Source organism: Athene noctua, chromosome Z (assembly GCF_965140245.1).
Source record: "Athene noctua chromosome Z, bAthNoc1.hap1.1, whole genome shotgun sequence".
Taxonomy (NCBI): Eukaryota; Metazoa; Chordata; class Aves; order Strigiformes; family Strigidae; genus Athene; species Athene noctua.
The window spans coordinates 54,424,311-54,443,049 of NC_134077.1; the positions used below are offsets into that span (position 1 = coordinate 54,424,311).

General features: G+C 36.3%; 1 protein-coding gene across 6 annotated transcripts in view; it reads left to right on the forward strand.

Moving 5' to 3' along the window:
* TUT7 (terminal uridylyl transferase 7) overlaps nt 1-18,739 on the forward strand; it is a 50,721-nt gene that overhangs the window by 17,994 nt on the left and 13,988 nt on the right. For all 6 annotated transcript variants that reach the window (XR_012635586.1, XM_074932482.1, XM_074932481.1 and 3 more), the window contains exons 5-25: nt 128-305; nt 749-837; nt 2,376-2,427; nt 4,211-4,280; nt 5,146-5,272; nt 6,031-6,150; nt 7,261-7,392; nt 8,110-8,290; nt 8,646-9,781; nt 9,906-10,056; nt 10,730-10,816; nt 11,680-11,780; nt 12,299-12,356; nt 13,064-13,167; nt 14,118-14,207; nt 14,297-14,410; nt 14,516-14,593; nt 15,221-15,398; nt 16,113-16,160; nt 16,275-16,366; nt 16,842-16,957. Coding sequence is in view for 5 of the 6 variants with exons in the window: in XM_074932482.1 (XP_074788583.1) it covers nt 128-305; nt 749-837; nt 2,376-2,427; nt 4,211-4,280; nt 5,146-5,272; nt 6,031-6,150; nt 7,261-7,392; nt 8,110-8,290; nt 8,646-9,781; nt 9,906-10,056; nt 10,730-10,816; nt 11,680-11,780; nt 12,299-12,356; nt 13,064-13,167; nt 14,118-14,207; nt 14,297-14,410; nt 14,516-14,593; nt 15,221-15,398; nt 16,113-16,160; nt 16,275-16,366; nt 16,842-16,957 (3,302 nt within the window). In the remaining variant the exon portion in view is untranslated. The remainder of the gene's footprint in view (nt 1-127; nt 306-748; nt 838-2,375; nt 2,428-4,210; nt 4,281-5,145; nt 5,273-6,030; nt 6,151-7,260; nt 7,393-8,109; nt 8,291-8,645; nt 9,782-9,905; nt 10,057-10,729; nt 10,817-11,679; nt 11,781-12,298; nt 12,357-13,063; nt 13,168-14,117; nt 14,208-14,296; nt 14,411-14,515; nt 14,594-15,220; nt 15,399-16,112; nt 16,161-16,274; nt 16,367-16,841; nt 16,958-18,739) is intronic.

Consider the following 18,739-nt stretch of genomic DNA (forward strand, 5'->3'; position numbering starts at 1 on the left):
ATTCCAATTACCTCCATTATCTGAAAAAGGTATGGTGGTGTTACTTGGAATGAGTTGCAGGTATTCATTCTAGCACATCAAGCAACTCAAGGAAATCATTAAAACTTCGGTGTTACTATCTTTAAAGGAAAAACAAGAAGAACAGCTGCTGACTGCTCTGCCACCTCCAACACCTTCCCAAATACAAGCTATTGGTGTTGCTATTGAAAATGTAGTACAGGAGTTTGGCTTAAATAATGAAGATCTAGAAGAAAGGCTCAACATTAAAATAGTGATGGAAAACTTACTGCGTCAAAAAATGCCAGGTATTATTTGCATTTTGTTTTTAAATGCTAGATATGCCAACTTTAAAACAACTGACATCTCAAATTGAAAACTTAATTAAAATGTTTGGCTAACTAAATTCTTAAACAGTATATTTAGCTATTAGTCTGTTGAATGACATGATGGGGTGATACAACTCTGTGTGAGAATTAAATTACAATGGTGCTCATGACCCAAACAGACCTGTAGTAAAAAGTAAAGATGGACAAGGCGTAGGGGACATCTGACCTTCATGATAAACCTTTACTAGCAACAGCATGGAATGCAGGATTTCCTAACACCATTCTGTTCTGTTGGAATAACCTCCATTTCCTGTGGTTATCAAAACTAGGTGTAGGTTTAAGATCTACTGACAGTGACATAGAGTAGCTACAGACTTAGAATTAGGTATAGAGTAAATACAATGTAATTCTTCTTGTTACAGAGTGCTCACTGCGATTGTATGGCTCCTCCTATAGCAGATTTGGTTTCAAAACTTCAGACATAAACATAGATATCCAGTTTCCCGCCAATGTAAGTAAGACTATTTTATTAAGTATGTCTGAGTGGTTTTGAATGTTTTCACCATGTCGTGGTTTAAATCCATCTGGCAACCAAACACCATGCAGCCACTCATTGTCCTCCACCCTGGGGAATGGGGAAGAGAATTGAAGGGGTAAAGGTAAGGAGACTCATAGGTTGAGATAAAACCAATTTCATAATTGAAGTAATAAAATGAAAATAATAATGATAATAAAAATTACAAACAAGTAATGCACTATGTGATTGCTCACTACCCGCCCACCAACATTCGGCCCATTCCCAGCTAGGGAACCCAGAGGAGAGAAAATCCTGAAACTGGAGTAGCAGAAGTGAGAGCAAGCTATCCAGACAACCTTCATCTATATACTGGGCATGACATTGTATGATGTGGAATATTCCATTGGCTGATTTGGGTCTGTTGCTCTGGCTGTGCTCGCTTCCAGCTTCTTGTACACCTGTGCACTAGCAGGACATGGGAAGCTGAAAAGTGCTTGATTTCTCACTGTATTACCAGCATTCTTCTCATAACAAATCCCATACTGAATCCAAAACACAGCTTTGTTCTAGCTACTAAGAAGAAAAAATTAGCTCCATCCCAGCCTCAATCAGGACACACCTCTATGTAGATTATAGTTTAAATATAACTTACAGTGTAGTAGTAGCATTTTTTATAAAAATGCATTAGGTAAAACAGCTTTCACATTAAAATGCTCTTTTTTAACATTCCTTCCTTCATACACCAGTAATAGGCAGCTTTGTTTTATTGAATCTTTCTTCTGAAAAACTGAAAACACTCCTAGCAGTCCTGTGAGACAGATCATTATTTATCTTATAGCTGGATTAAATGGCACTTCCATAATCTTGTTTCTGTACTTATATATGCACATCAGAGTGATTGCTAGGTTAATTTTGAGCCATGAAACTGTCTTATGTCATTTATATGTGAAGTAATTTAAAGTCTTGATTTGTCATGTTAGTTCTTTCTATACATCTTTGTGCTTGAACATTGGAAAGAAATTAAGGACTCTGAAATGCTTTTGATTTTATCAATTTATTCCTGCTGTAGTTGATTTGGGAGTCTCATAGTTGAAATTTGGTATTTCTTCTAGGAAACAAAGGTGGAAACACAGGAAAAAAGAATGATCCAAATTTGTAAACTGCATCTAACAAATCTATGGTTCCAATCTTTTGTGAGGTAGATCCATTATATCAGAAGGCAATCATATTTAAGCACAATGAAATAGTGTTTGTGTTGGTGTTTTTTTTTCCCCCAACCAAGCCTTTGATAGAGGTGAAAATAGCTTTACTTACAATTACTCCAGGATTAATTTTTTTCTTCAAAATAAGTGGAGTTTGTGCTCCTTTTGATACCATTTAGTAATAGCCAAAGAGTAAGAGAAGTTTCCTTCTTTCTGCCCTCTCTGGAAGGAAAACAGAAGTGGCCTAGGAGTGATGTTTTAAAATTTTTGAGTTGTGAGAAATGATATTATTGACAGCTATGAAAACGGCTTTATTACTTTTACTGACAGATGACTCAACCAGATGTTCTCTTACTTGTGCAAGAAAGTCTCCAGAACAGTGGTAAGAAGAAATTGCTGCCTTTCTAATTCTGTTAAACTATTACTGCTTAGTATTGTTGAATTCCACCTCTGTTAAACAGGTAAACCACATGCTATTTTTTGTTTTTAGAAAGGTGTGAAACTGAAAAATACTTCAGGAAATAATACATTGGCATAACTGACTTTGGTTTTATATTCAGTTTTATGACTACTGAAGTCCCATTCTTTGTGTTGATATGAGAAATTCGTAGTGGGAGGCTTTCTTCTACATTGTAAGTGAAGACATCATTGAACTGTAGGTAGACTGTGCTGTCTGGCTTTCCCTAGACTGCTCTATTAGCCATGTGTAGTACAGAAAGTAGCCTAAGCTCTTCTAACATGTGGTCAGAAATTTAGTAACATACTTTCAGATTGGGGTCTCTTTTCCTGTACTTAAGTGCACATGCCTGTTAATGCAGTGAGGCCGTGTACAAAGGACTGCATACAGACACATGTTTTTTTCAGGTAATGAATACAACTCTAGGCAATAATACCGGCAAGTAAAGTTTAAGGTCTTAAAAGATATGCACTTAAGCCAATTCAAGCATATTCAGGCAAAAAATGAAAAGATGAGAAAGAAACTTGTATTTTTAAATGCAGATTGCAAAAACTAGCTTTACTACTTTCTTGCTTTGCTTTATGCCCACAGTTGGGAAATTGGACAGTATGGTTCCAAATATGTGTATGCAACTTATATATATTCACTGACCTAGATTTTTCTTATTGCCATTTCCACCTCCATTGTATGTGCATCTTCTTGTCTGGTCAGGTGACCATTATAATCTTTGAGAATGGGGTTATTATTCAGCCAGACTGGAGGAATGAAGGCCCAGATCCCGTAAGAACTTAAGATCTCTAATGTGTTTTGAAAGGAAGCAATATTTGCATTAACATCTTGTGCAAAGCCTTTTTCTGTGCGGCAGAAGATACAGGGACAGAGCATTAGTTGTTTGAGGTACCCCAGTGGTAAGAGCAAGATGTTTTTCAAAGATGGTATCCAAATGGCTAGGTAACATCAAGAAAACCTTGCCATTTCAGAATTTGAGTTGGGTGTCTGAAATTGTTTCGTAGTATTTTTTCTACCTGGCCCAGTGAAACAGTGAGGCATAAAAAATTAATCCCCATTTGGATCAATGAACTCCACTTGGAGAAGGGACTGCAGTGGCATCTGTACTTTTTTAGTGGCAAAATAAAAACGTAGCTGAATTGTATTTGGAAACCTATATAAAGAATAAGAGAAAAAATAAAAATTAAGCATAGCAAGAAGACATTACATTATGTCAGTAAGCCTGTTCTTACATAGAGTATTTCTAGATTACCAGGGAAAATAAACTTGGGTATTTTCTTTCTGTCTCGTACTGACATAACACTGTGGGTTTTTTGTCTTTCACACTAACATTGTTTTACAGATGTCATTGATCTGTCTGTATGCCTGGATTACTGAAGCCAGCAGTTAACCAAAATATACCTACTTAATTATACCTACTGTGAATATGAATTTTGAAAAGTTCCTTTTTTAAAATTTTCTTAACAGTATTTATCATATAGACCATACTCTATCCATCACATATGAAAAACTTGCTTTTAAAAGAGTGACAGGATTAAGCTATCAGATGTACTGAGTTATTTGTCTCAAAATTAGTCGTTTTGATAAGAAATTGAGGTTGTAGCTGTACTCCTCTAGTTGCATCCATTTCAACTTTTTTTTTTTTTTTGGTCAAAACCATGCTTTAACATGGCTTCTTTTTTTTTTTTTTCCTGCCTAGAATCTTTTATGGAAGTTGATGCAGATTTCCATGCTAGAGTACCAACGGTGGTGTGCAGAGAAAAGCAAAGGTCTCGGTTGTCACTTTGTGTGTTCTAATAGTATATAGCAATGTAAATTATATGTACCAACATCTGAAAAATGACGTTTCTGTACTAAATTATTACAGTTCCATGGATCTTGAAACACAAACTAACACTCATGGGCAAGTCATTCCTAACATAGAATAAGAGGGTAAGGGTTGTTCTGTCCTCAGTGGTGTATTTTCCAGTCCCTTCAACCATTATGGCTTCCAGCATGTACCCTTACCCTTCCATTTGGGATAACTACTTAAGCAGAAACTTCCTTTCCTTATGGTAATGTAGATACCATAATAAATTATGGATTTCTGTAAGGGCAAGATCAGCTTGCTTAGCTTCATCAGTATTTTGAGAAGAAGTGGAAGATGTTTTATTCTGCCCATTTAATGGATATTGCTTAAGATTCATGAAACATTCTATGAACACCTACTGATACAGAAATATTACCAGTTATTTGCTGCTACGTTGAACTTTCACTATTTGAAAATACTTCTTGTGCTGTGAAAACAGCACAGAAACCGTCTTCTGATGGGTGTGGTATGGGAAAATGTTTTTGATTCATGAAGGAAATTAGTACTGTAATTTTTACTTTAGTGAATTAATGTAATTAGAAGCAAATAGTTAAATTTTAATTGCATTTGAAAACACTTCAATAGAAAATTATAATGCATATATCTTCAACCTAACCATAATTTGGTTTTCCGTGCTTCTTTTAATGTAGATACAGTGTTTTTGCGAGGCTTATAAGTCTTTCCTTACAGCTTTCTGCTACACCGTTTTGTGAGATGTTATCTTATACATGGCTGTTCTTACAAAAGCTCCAATATGTTTTACTGTGTTTCTTTTTGGGTTTCAGTGGCCTTATTTGTAAAGTGAGTGCAGGGAATGAAAATGCTTGGCTGACAACAAGCCATTTGGCTACACTTGGAAAACTGGAACCTACTGTAGTACCTTTAGTAATTGCCTTCAGGTACTGGGCGAAGGTAAGAGTCATTTATACTCCACCATCTTTGAATAAATATCAAATGAACATTGATACTATGCTGGTAAGACTGTAGGTGTGGTTTAGAAAACAGTTGTTGAAATTGTCTTTAGAAAAAGTTGGAAAAGGGATATTTACATTTTCTTTAAACTGTACATTTTATAATTTATGTAACTATCACTTGTGTGCTATTTATAATTTTCCACTAAATTTCAAAAAGTGGAATTTTAAGCTTCAGCTGGTGGTATGCAGACTGTATGTATCTTGCTCTGTTACCAAACAAGTCAGAGTAATGTATATGAAATGGAACTACCAGTTTTCCATAAACTTAATCCATCATCAGAAATATTAAGGAAAAAGCTGCTTGTTTCCATATGTAGATGGAAACTTTCTTGTGAATTAAAATAACTTGTTCTAAAACTTTGTGTGTATGGATTTAAAATACGATTTAAGAAAAAGACTGAAAAAGTTTGACTTGTACTGTATCGACATAAAATGAGTTGTCATTTTTGCTAATGTGCTATATGCTGTCTGCTTTGCCAGTCTGCATCCAATGGCTCTTACACTGAAAATATTATGGTAATAACATGACTCCAGTAAATATGCAGGCCTTGAGAACAAAGTCCATCTTGTAAGAGCTCAAAGATGTCTGAGTTTCTGTCAGTGTTTTAATGTGATAGATTTCTGAATAGTAATTAAAAGAAGTACTTTTCACGGTATCACTTGAAGCCTTAATGACTGCACAATTTTTTTTTACAGTTGTGCTGTGTTGATCATCCTGAAGAGGGAGGCTTGTCACCTTACGTGTTCGCTTTAATGGTTATTTTCTTTCTACAACAGAGAAAAGAGCCTTTTCTACCTGCCTATTTGGGACCCTGGGTATGTGTATTAATGCACCAAATAGTATGAATGAGAGGACCAGTCACTTGCAGTGGCATGTAACCTGTCAGCTTCTTGCTCTTCTGAGCAAGCCATAAGCAGCCATTTCTGCAGGAATTGGGAAATAATGTGAATTCAGTCAGATTACACCTAACCTGTAAGGCTGACATAGCACTTAGGGATATGGCGTAGTTGAGAACAGTCAGTGTGAAGTTAATAGTTGGACTACATGATCTTTAAAGTCTTTTCCAGCCTAGATGATTCTGTGATTCTGTAACCTTTGTATGCTTGTCTGTAAGAACGCAATTAACAATCCTAGTTATTGAATTAAGTGCTCCGTTGCCCCTTTTGTGAGTAAAGAGAGCTGGGCATTGACTAATGCACTTAATCTACTTCTTCATTTCTTCTGCATTTCTTCCAGAGTCAAGAACTCTAAATTACATAGCTACATCCCAAAACAGTGCCTTGGATTTTGATATCTAGTTCCTCAAAATGTAGACCAGAGTTGGGGAGCACACTGGTGTGATATCTACCCAAGGGATCAGACTAGGGATTTAGAGTATGTATTTCTTGGGTTTAGATGCTGAAATGCACCATAATATCAGGAGTTGTATTATGGACAAAATCCAGAATCCAGTTCTCCAGGACACATTCAGGTGTTATCTTCACGGCACCTGTTTTTGTGCTTATAGTTGCCTGTTTATATTTAGTGTGCATGTTCCAATTTCCATAACCAATTACATGGGACTTGCAAGTAACATTTTCCTTCAATACATGACTGACTCATTCTCAGAGCCTCTCCACTCTCTGCACTGAATGAAACATCCTAAAGTATATGGCCATATAATTGGAAAACAAGTATTTATGCTTCTGTAATGTGCAAAGACAAGATTTTGTGGCTTATGGATATCCTTCCAAAAGCACTGAACTCTTGAGAGCTTTTTCTAGTGAAGCATAGGGAGAAGAGAGAAGCAGATTGGGACATATTCTAGGCCTGTAACAGCTATTTTTAAACTTCATTCTGTTTTAATTTGTCTTATTACCATGGGGGAGTAAGATTTAGAGTTCACATGATATTTAGCTGTATGTTTCTATTTCTGTTTTCTTTAGGTTGGAGGATTCTCATTAAACAAATTAACTAATTTTCATCTGAAAGGAGTTGAGAATGATGCTGTGATTTGGGAGCATAACCCCATTGATGATTCTGACTTGCCACAAGAAACTTCCCCTACAAGGGGCAAGGTCTGAACAGTTTAATTTATTTCTGTACTAGTTTAGCAGCCATTGCTGTTCTCAAGAAAAAAGAACTATCTTCTCTTTTTGTTTTATGTTGCAAAACCAGGGGCAGAACTAAGAAACTGTATGACTGATACAAGATTTACTATGTTTACCTCTTGATGCCAAGAAGCTAGCAGGAAACTAGGTGTTACTTCAAACTCTCTGATAAGACCCTGGGTTTACAGAGTTGAAGCAATTTTATCTCAGAATTAGGTTAAGTGTATGAAAAATATTTCCTTTTAGCTTTGAACTGTTCTTCCAAATTATTTATTTTACAACAGCTTTGCAAGAAACAGTATCACTATATGGTTGAATGTTATGACAGTTAGCAATACAGTTTAGGCCTTGTTAAAAAATAGGCTATATAATCTATTCAGTCCAATTCGATTAGATGTGATATCTTCTTGGAAATTTATAAATTATAGCATAAACACTTAAGCAATTGTTATTAATCATTGATGCTGTTCTTCACCACTGCTGCAATCTTTCATTTTGAAATTTTACAATCTGATCTTACATTATCTCTTCCAATTTTTTAATTGCCGTTTTTATTCCACTTGCAGGAGTATAGAAGCAACTATAAATTATGTAATACCACATTACAGATGAAATACAAGGAAGTGTAACAGCTAAATACTTGTGCATTCAATATTATTTCAGCTTTTCTTCTGTAATTGACAGGTTCACTTAGTATTTGATTCAGGACAGCAGCGTTCAGCACCTGCTGGTCAGCTCTGGGTAGAACTGCTTCGTTTCTATGCCTTGGAGTTCAATATGGCTGATTTGGTTATTAGCATACGGCTCAAAGAAACCGTGTCTCGTGAATCAAAGGACTGGCCTAAAAAGCGCATTGCTGTGGAAGGTATATATATCAATAAACTTCAAAGAAGTTTGTTTTTCTAGGGTACTGTCTTGGCTATTGACATGGTGTGTAATAACTTAAAATTTTTAAATATTGGACTGTGATTACCAATAATATAGTAGAATATATTTGGGAAAAAAAAAATCAAAGTAAATATTTCTCTTGGGTATTTTTTTCAACGTTATCAAAAGTAATTAAGTGGACTTAAAAATTGTTTTCAGCACAATACATCCCTACACAATGTTTTAGAGTAACTGATGGTAATATATTCAAATTTTGTAAGGATGTAAGTGTGTTCTTTTAAAAAAAAAAAAATTAACTCCTGCACTGCTGGCTTACTTCTTCTTTCTACTAGACCCATATTCAGTCAGAAGGAATGTGGCAAGAACTCTGAACAGCCAGTTAGTGTATGAGTATATTCTTCACTGTCTGAGAGCAACTTACAAGTATTTTGCCTTGCCTCAAAAAAGAAGTGCAAAATTGAGCAAAAAATCCTTTCCAAATGCCAATGAGGAGAAATCCCAAATGCTGGACCATGGAAAAGATACTATAAAGCATGAAAATTCTGAGTTGCAAAACTTGGATGGTAGAACAAACACAGCAGTAGTGGAAGATTGCATAACTGAGACTACAGGTACACCCCAAGCACACAGAACTGATCCTTCAAAACTGTGTGATGGCTCAGAAGGCTTCACAGAAGAAGAGCTGACTGATGATATAAGTCATTTGGGAATTGCCCATGAAGATTCAGACTGCATAATTGAAGAAGTTATTTCTGGAGATAATGAGGATTTTAAACCAAGTTGTGAAGAGACAGAGAGTGGAAATGAAGAGGAAGAAGAGGAGGAAGAGGAAGAACATGAACAACAAAAAATAAGATGGAATAATATCTTGACTATTGAGCAGGGAATAGATGAAGACAGTGATAGTGGAGATCTCCCTGTTAGAGTGAACGAGCATGATACAGAGACATGTAGTACTTCAGACATAGAACATTTTCAAAATGCTACACTTACAGAGAGTGATGAGTTTGGCTTAGAATGCAGTGGTATAGTGGATGACAAGATTGACGTTGATGAGGATAGCACTGAAGATACTGATGAACTGGATGAATCCCTGAAAAAATTCTTATGTTCATCAAAGAGTCAAATATCCCAAATGATTAACTCAGATGATGAGGAAGAAGAGGAAGACTCAAGTCTTCTAAACCAGAGAGAGTGTGGCGGTGTCCTAAGAGCTGGAGATGAACTAGATAACACATATATTGGATCTGGAGATGATGATATACTGTCGGAGGAAGAAGATTTTTCTATCCCAAGTAAATATGAGGGCAAACATTTTGAAGAAAATGTGGATGGATCTTTGCGGATCAATTTGAGTCAAGAGCATCTTACTGAGAAGGGAAGCCTTTTTGAAGAGAACACAATAGAACAGTGTTTAGAATCGGAACTTTTTTATGAATTCAGTAAAACAGCTTTTACAAAGGGCAAGGTAAGCAAGCTGTATGAGAATATAAACATATTGCTGTGTTCTATTATCAGTTATATGACAGTGTTGCTCAAATTCATTAAAGTATTACGGTTTTTAAAACCAATCTTGCTTTCTGTTCATGCAGTCTCCTACAGTAGTATGTAGCTTGTGCAAACGGGAAGGTCATTTAAAGAGGGATTGTCCAGAAGACTTCAAGAAAATTGAGCTTGACCCACTGCCAGTGCTGACACCCAAATTTTCAGTTATTCTAGATCAAGTTTGTGTCCAATGTTACTGTAAGTGTTTTTCTTCGAATATTGTTGTGCAGTAGAAAAATAATTACAAAAATAATGAAATAACAGGCTAATGGTGTTATAAAGGGGGACGGTTTATCAAACTCTCTTGGATACAATTTTAAGATTTGCAAGGGTTTAATACAAACTACTAAGTAGTTCTATCTAGAGAATTACAAAATATTTAGGTTTATCTTCCACACTGGCTGTTTGATAACTCATTTAGGCATCTTAATATAATTTCTAACAGTTTAATTTTGGGGGGGGGTTTTGACTGATGCTTTTACATTTCTGTCTACTATGAATTTTGTTACTGTTCCTTAACTTGTGGTTTTCAGTAAACAGACTTCAGTGTTCTAGAAAAAAAAGGAGTCAAAATACTGTTTTGTAACACTTCTCCACTTTTGTTCTTTTCAGAGTGACCCAACTTTACTCCTTTTTCTCTCGCCATTTCTGACCAGACAAAATGCATTATTTGTCTAATTAATATTTTTCTTTGAACAGGTATTTCTATTCTACTTCATCCTTGCTTTCTTTCTTTCACATGTGAATCTTCTCTTGCTTTTTCCATCCCTCCTTCCCCCCCACTGTAAACCCCTCACTTGTTTCATTTGAATCTTTGCTGTTGACTCTTTCTACAGGTCAGTTTGTCTAAATTGTCTTTTTTTTTTTTAAGATGATTTTGCTCCAAATATTGTAGAGGATCAGGCTCGGGAACATATAAGACAAAACTTGGAAAACTTCATCAGACAGGATTTCCCAGGTAATTTTGCAGTTCTAGCTTTATATTTATCATTTAGTGTTACCATACTTGAGTGTCTTCCAAGAAAACATATCAGCATAGTAAACACTTCAGTTTTAAACATTTAACCTACATTGTTGCTCAGCATTGCTATACTTCATGACATTAATTTCTGGTTTAAGTCTTTCTTTGGTTTAAGTCTTTTTTGACTTAGTCATATATACAACACATTAATAGGCAGGAACAATGGCAAGTGAAAGAGAAGACAATCAAAGCAGTCCTTGGAATGGTTTTATAATTGTTATTGTAGCCTTACTCGTTAGCTGGATTTGTTGTTATATCTGCTCTTACAAGTAGCAACTTTTTTGTAGTCCTTCCTACTGAAACTTACTGGTTTGGGAATATATGAAAATAAAGGCACAACGTTTGACCTATCTACAGAACCTAGCTATTTGATCTTTTTATTGTTTGTTTCTTTCTGGAGTTCCTACCTGTAACACCTGGAGTTTGGTTCATAGGCTTTTAAGATTAGCAAAAGATTTTTTTGGCTGGAGCCTCACACATGGATGGATATATCCCTTATCCTGAAAATCTCTGTAGAGAGCAGTGTTACCTTTTTTAATCAGATTTCAGCTCAGACCTGCATGTTGATGATTTAGTTATTGGAAAACCTGTTTCTGGATCTGTCAGACTGTTCATTTGAACCAATAAAAGTAGAGATTCTTTCCTTATCCACAAAGTTGGTAAGGAAGTAAGTACTGATCTACCGTAGAAAGACAGTAATTTTTCGTGCCTGTATTAAAAGACATGCAGTGGTTTGAAGCTGTATACAACTTGAGATTCTGTTTCAATATGTGGTTAATAACCCATCACATCTCTTATAGGAACCAAGCTGAGTTTGTTTGGCTCCTCAAAAAATGGCTTTGGCTTCAAACAAAGTGACCTTGATATCTGTATGACGATAGATGGGCTGGAAACTGCTGAGGTAGTTTGAAAAGTTTTTTTTTTTAAATAAATAAATACAAAATGTTATGGTTGTGTATATAGTGTAACAACTTTATTATTTTATAAAAGCTTTTCAGATTAGAAGAAAACCAAATAGGTGCCACAAAGGCAGATTATTTTAGGGGGGGTTGCTGTTGGTGTAGGCATGAGTTTAAGAACTACTCTCAGTAATCAGTCATCTTCTGATTTCTGTACTACCATTACTTCTAGCATTAATAAATAACATGCTTTGTAGCATAAACAGCTAGGAATGGAACCCAGTGGAAAATGACATCATTCTCCTTTCATGCCCAATATAAACGTTTTAAAAGCCTATGTGAAGATACTATTTAGTGTTGATTTTACAAGTGCTATTTTGAAACAATTTCTGGTATTCGCATAATTCTGTATAATATGAAACTCAATTATACAGCTTTAAGCTTAGTGGCAAGTAATAAAAGGTTTGCCTAAAATCCTTTTAGCAGAAACAACTTTCAACTTTTTTTCTTAATGCCTTAGGGACTGGATTGCATCAGAATCATTGAAGATTTAGCAAAAGTTCTCAAGAAGCAGTCAGGTAACTTCTTTAAAATTGAAACAGATGGTTCAGTTGCTGTAGTGAGAACAGCCTGGGGCACTGTTGAAGTAAATAAGATAAAGCTATATCAAAGAGCTTAATGTTAGTAAGAGTGAGGTTATGTGTTGTGAACGTTTTGGATTTATTTTTGCATATGTAGGTCATTGAGGCTATAATGTTACAGGACCACATCCAAATGGGGCAGATGGTATATTTATAACTTACATGCATCAGAACAAACCTTAAGTTAAAGTTTGAGGCTTTAAGTAGTTAGTAGTTATGTTGTATTTGTATGTCCAGTGCCTAGTAAGTTAATAGTAAAAGGTAGGCTGATACAAGTTAGCAGTGGGAATTCTGTTTTTTTCTACAAGAAATTACAGTTTTGTAGTGCTGGTTTTGGTGTATCTCACATAAATTTAATACAATTGGAGTGAACTATCAATGATCTCTTAAGCTTTTCTATAGCATTTAGACTGATCTTTGTTTTATTAGGGGTCTAATGTATATTTGTATATATTGTATTTAGCAGATTCATCATGTTTGACAAATGCCTAAAATCAGTATTAAAATATAACTGAAGTACAATTTTGGTATTATCTAAGACTTTATTTTGTAGCCTTTTTACTGCAGTTTGCAGTTATTTGTAGAACATTTGATACTGTTACGACAGTATTGCAGTCATTCAGTAATTAAACATTTCATCCTAGGTTTAAAAAATGTCTTGCCTATAACTACTGCTAAAGTGCCAATTGTCAAATTTTTCCATGTCAGAAGTGGTCTTGAAGTAGACATCAGTTTATATAATACTCTGGTAAGGTTATCTCTTCTTAATTTATTTTTTTTAACAGAAAAGTGTGGGTCTGCTTCTTGAGATTGAAGTGATTGTTTTGTTGAGGCTAAATAATCAGCTGTTTCCAGTTACATCTTGCAGTTTGAGATTTCCAAACAACCTTTTTATTTGATTATGAATGGAGTTAGTTGCACATCTGTGACTTCATAGCTGTCACTCACCTAAGAAAATATATTCATTCTCAGTAAGAAATAATGGTTTAGGTGTTGAAGTCTTTCTGTAAATGAGAGGACAAAATAATAGAACTTCAGCTTTCCTACACTCCACTTCCTGTCATGGCTTTTGCTTAGCCTTGAAAGCTGGAATAGTGACTTTGAACCCAACTTGTCTGAACTGGAACATGTGTTGGAATTTACAAAAAACCCAAGAAATTCTTGGCCAAATACTTGAAAAACAAGTTTTGGGTTTTTTCAATGTCTCTGAATTTCAAAAGCCAGTTACTTGAAACACCAAAGGAAAATAAGCTTCAGACCCAAGTATTAAATTTTCTGAAGTTTTTGTCTGAGCTAAAGGGGAGTCTTGAGGAAGATACCTCAACCAAGTAATTCTGAAAGCCTTCTTGAAGTTCTGCACTTATGCACTTATGGGTTAGTTGATAGCTTTCACATTTCTGGGCTGAGATCTTAGTTCAAGAACTTAGCTACTACCAAATATTTTGAAAATGCAGTAGTAGATTAATGTGTCCCTTTCTGTGGGGAAGTACCCTTCCGTGAATGCTGCTTTGTACCATTTCTGCACAGATTAAGGATGTTGATTGGCTGTTTAACAGCATTGAATGCTACCTTTCTCAATACACATTCTACTGTGCAGGGCTTCACATCTGCATTTCTTGAGCACACAATATAGAAGTTTTTAGTTTTAGCTTAGTCATTTCTTCAGAGCTCCTACATATAATTTTCTTATTTTTATAGGCCTTACATAACACAAGGCTCCTGTCATCATATGCAGCCATTGATCCTAGAGTAAAGTATCTGTGTTACACAATGAAAGTCTTTACGAAGGTAAGTATATTTCAGACATTCTCAAAGCAGTAATGCCTGCAGCAAGAGATGAAAACCATAAAAGATACAAATTATGTTTCTTTTGCTAGATATGTGACATTGGAGATGCATCTCGAGGTAGCCTTTCTTCTTACGCATATACTCTTATGGTGCTTTATTTTCTGCAACAGAGAAAGCCACCTGTCGTCCCTGTTCTTCAAGAGGTACAGTGTATCAGGAAAGAAATGTGTATCTGTACAGTATTAATGAAAGAATGTCAGTGCTGAATTTGAAGGGCTTTTCTAATGAGTTCAACATCATGCTTTCAGATCTACAAAGAACCAAAAAAGCCTGAAATTCTAGTTGATGACTGGAATGTTTATTTCTTTGATAAATTAGACGAGTTGGTGAGTAAACCTAATTTGAAATGGTGTTACCTGTAGCTTTGTGAATGAAAAAGAATTCCTTTTAAGAAACATTGTCCTCATATATTGGTGCTTGAATATAGAAATGGAAGTGGAGTAGTTATTGCTTTGAAAATCCCAATTCCACCCTGTAAAGCTTTTAAGAATATGGTTGGTTGTAACTCATCTGAGGAAAAAAAAAATCCTGAAAAATCTGAAAAAAAATAGATTTAAAAAAATATTTTAACGTATTAATGATGATTAATTGCTCTGTGTGTCAATTACTGGGTGGAGGTAACTCCTACAAACAGCAGCTGCCTATCTAGTCATAGCTGTTTAAACCTGTTGAATACTTTTGTGTTAAATAGGCATAAAAGTGAATTAACTTTTTTATAACAGGCAAAATCTAATGTTAAAAGTTCTATTAATTCTTTACTTTTGTTTTTAATATTTTAAAAAATACACCATTTTAAAATCAATATTCCATTATTAATGCCAATTATGAAAGGAAGTATTCTGGTGTAACTCAGCTGTGTTTGTTTATAAGACTTGCATGGTCTGAATTTCCAAATTATGAAAATTATTCTGCTTAATGTAAGTACTGGAAGTAAAAATATTTGTCATTTTCAGTCAGTTCTTTGGCCAGACTATGGCAAAAACACTGAATCTGTTGGGCAACTGTGGCTGGGACTTCTCCGTTTCTACACAGAAGAATTTGATTTCAAAGAGCATGTCATCTCCATTAGGAGAAAAAGTCTGCTTACAACTTTTAAGAAGCAGTGGACCTCCAAATACATTGTAATTGAAGGTAAAAACATGTGAGTTACAGAAATATGTGGAATTTCTTTAATGCCCACATAAAAAATTTGGTCTTTCCACAAGGCTTATTTGTTTTTTTAATTACTAGATAATAAATTGTTACTTGCTCATGTTTTGAAATCACTGCAAAATTCCCATTGAGTTTCAGTAGTGGTAAAAATTAGGGTGCTTTTTCTCTACAGAAAAGCTGCAAAGCAGCCTTTATACTTTTCATGATGATGCTAACTCACAGAAAAATAGATTTAATCAAATCTTTTGGAAAATAAAAAAGCTGTAATATAGTTGAGGTTTTCTCACAGATTAGCTGAGTCCATATTTACAGGACCGATTTAACCCTGTCCATGATTACACCATTAAGTAATACCATGATCTCTATCAAGAAAATGCAGTGATATGTCTTAGAAATGTTCCCTAAACCACTTTCATGGCTTAGGTGACTAGTTCCATGCCTTTCATGGAGAAAATTTCTACACTCTTGCCTGCACATTCAGCTTATTCTTTTCAAATCCTTCAGTCAGTTCAGAGCTGTATGGCTGTGATCCTTTGTCCACGGAGTTAATTTCTTTACAATAAATTTGCAAACAGTTAAATTTCAGGATATTAACTCTGCACTAGGAATAGCTGCCTGGAGTTGTTCATGTGTATGTATACACTGCTGATCTTGTCCTGGATTTGATTAATGCCTGTAATTCTTTTTGTACAGACCCCTTTGATCTGAACCACAATCTAGGAGCTGGATTGTCAAGAAAAAGTAAGTCTCCTGTTAACAAATTTGGGTACAACGTGAAGTTCTTGTCTTAGATCTTACTTTTACTGGCTTGTTTGATGTTTGGAGGATGTTTTATCTTTTTTTTTCCTTCCACAGTGACAAATTTTATAATGAAGGCTTTTATTAATGGCAGAAGGGTATTTGGTACCCCTATAAAAGTATTTCCTAAAGAATATCCATCAAAAATGGTAAGTTGCTTCTAAGAGCAGTATGTGCACGCTCTTGGGTGTATATTAGGACAAGTAGGAGCATGGCTACACTGTCTTTAAGCCCCTCTCTTAATTTTCAACAGTACTTAAATTCTTTGTGGGAGTTATTACTTGGGTATTGGTTTTGTGTTGTTTGCATGTAAAATGTGTTGGCATGCAGAATACTAATCAAGTGAGAGCCTCATTGCACAGGCCTACATATTTTAGTCCCTGTCAAAAACAGCTTATCATTTCTTAAAACTGCAGTTTTAAAGAAGAGCTTGCTGACTTGATGTCAGCAGGCTGCCTGTAAAGAGGAGGCCAGTGGCCAGTTAATCTCATCGGGTCTTTCAGTTCAGCTACACACACCAGGTTTATTTTTCACTGTAACTCTTCCTCCTGTGTAACACTTGCTTATCTGTCTTGATTCTCAAGCATATGGATTTTCATTTTAAATGCATGATTTCTTCTTCAGGAGTACTTTTTTGATCCAGAGGTGCTAACGGAAGGAGAACTGGCACCAAATGATAGGTGCTGCAGAATTTGTGGTAAAATTGGCCATTTCATGAAAGATTGTCCCATGAGAAGAAAGTGAGTATAGTTTTGGCATCTGTGTGGAACTTTACCTTAGGTTTGTTCAGAAAAAGATGAAGATAGCAATGTTAAAGTGAAATTTGTACGTGCTGCAGATTATTTCCTTTACCGTTGAAATGAAAATGTATCAATACCAATTTTGACAGTTGTGGATGGTGGTGGTTTTTTAAATCTTTAGTCTGTGTTAAGTTACTAAACTTCTGCCAGCATCATCTGTAGTGCTTTTAAACAGAATCTTTTCACAGAAGGCTGCAAAACTACTTAGCTTAAGGTGATAATGCTGACTCTGCACTTCATTATATAGGAAAGCAGTAGTCAAACTACATGTAGACCTGAATAGCTATCTGCTATGAAAAGCACCCATAAAAGCATTTTATGTATTCTATTTAATAGCTTCTACTTCCAGAATCCTGCTACGCCAGCAAGACACATTTTTGTCATGTTCACAGAATCATGCAATTTATATCAAAAAGCAGATGAGAATGTCACAGCATTATTTTTCATAAGCACATCCCTAGGAGAACAATGTCCTGGTTTATATCCAAGAGAAGGTTTCCTGATCCTCAGTAACCAGATGTCTAAAAGCAACTATCTTCTTGTAATAAATGAGTGTTAAACTGATCTTCCTGCTCTTCATATTATGAACTGTTGTCATGGTTTGATCCCAGAGGGCAACTGAGCATCACACGCCTGTTCACTCACCCCTTCCCCACCCACCACTGGGAAGGAAGGAGAAAGGCTCAGAATGGAGATAAGGACATTATGGTCACAGGCAGAAGACAGGCTTGTTCAGGAGATGAAAAAAGGACATTAATTCAAAACACTAACCCAAAGACCACTTAACAGACAGAACAGGATCATGAGAAGTGTTACCGTATCTTAAAAAATTTGCTGCACCCCGCCCTTCTTCCCAGGGTTCTTTACCGCTATCTCTACCTCCTCCCCAGCAGCACAGGGGCTGGGGGGTGCAGTCAGTCCACCGCGTCTTCTTGCAAGGGTGGGGGAAGCACTCTTCTGTATTCTTCCCCCTGCTCCACGTGGCGCCCCTCTCACGGGAGACAGTGCTCCACAAACTTTCTCTGTTGCGAGTCCTCCCCATGGGATGCGTTCTTCTCGAGATGCCCAGGTGTGGGTCACCTCCACGTGTTGCAGTCCTCCCAGCGCTGAACTGCAACACCGGGGGCTGGCTCTTCACATAGAGGATCCTCCACAGGCTTCAGGCAGATCCCTGTTCCTCTGGTGACCTCTATGGGTGTCAAGGAGGGTGGCCCTGCCTTCTCACCACAGGATACAGGGGGGCTCTCTGCTTTGGCACACCTCCCCCACCTTCATAATGCCTTCTCACAAGTCCCCTACCCCCCTCTCAGGTTCCCTTTCTTAAATACATTATTGTAGAGGCATGGTCACCATTGCGCATGGGCTCAGCTTTGGCCAGAGGTGGGTCCAACTTGGAGCCAGGGGAGTTTTGAGAAAATTCTCACAGAGGCCACTGCTGTAGCCCCCTCCCCTGCTACCTAAAACCCCTCCACAGAAACCCAGCACAGCTGCGAGCACACATTGCTGGTTCATAGTCAGTTTTTAATCCACCAGTACTCCCCAAGTCCTCTACATGGCTGCTCTTAATCCAATCATTACCCAGCCTGTATCCATCTTTGAGATTTGTTCTAACCCATATGCAGGACGTTGCACTTGGCCTTGTTGAACTTCATAAGGTTCACTTGGGCCCACCTCTCTAGCCTGTCTAGGTCCTCCTGGATAGCATCCTTTCTCTCTAGAGTA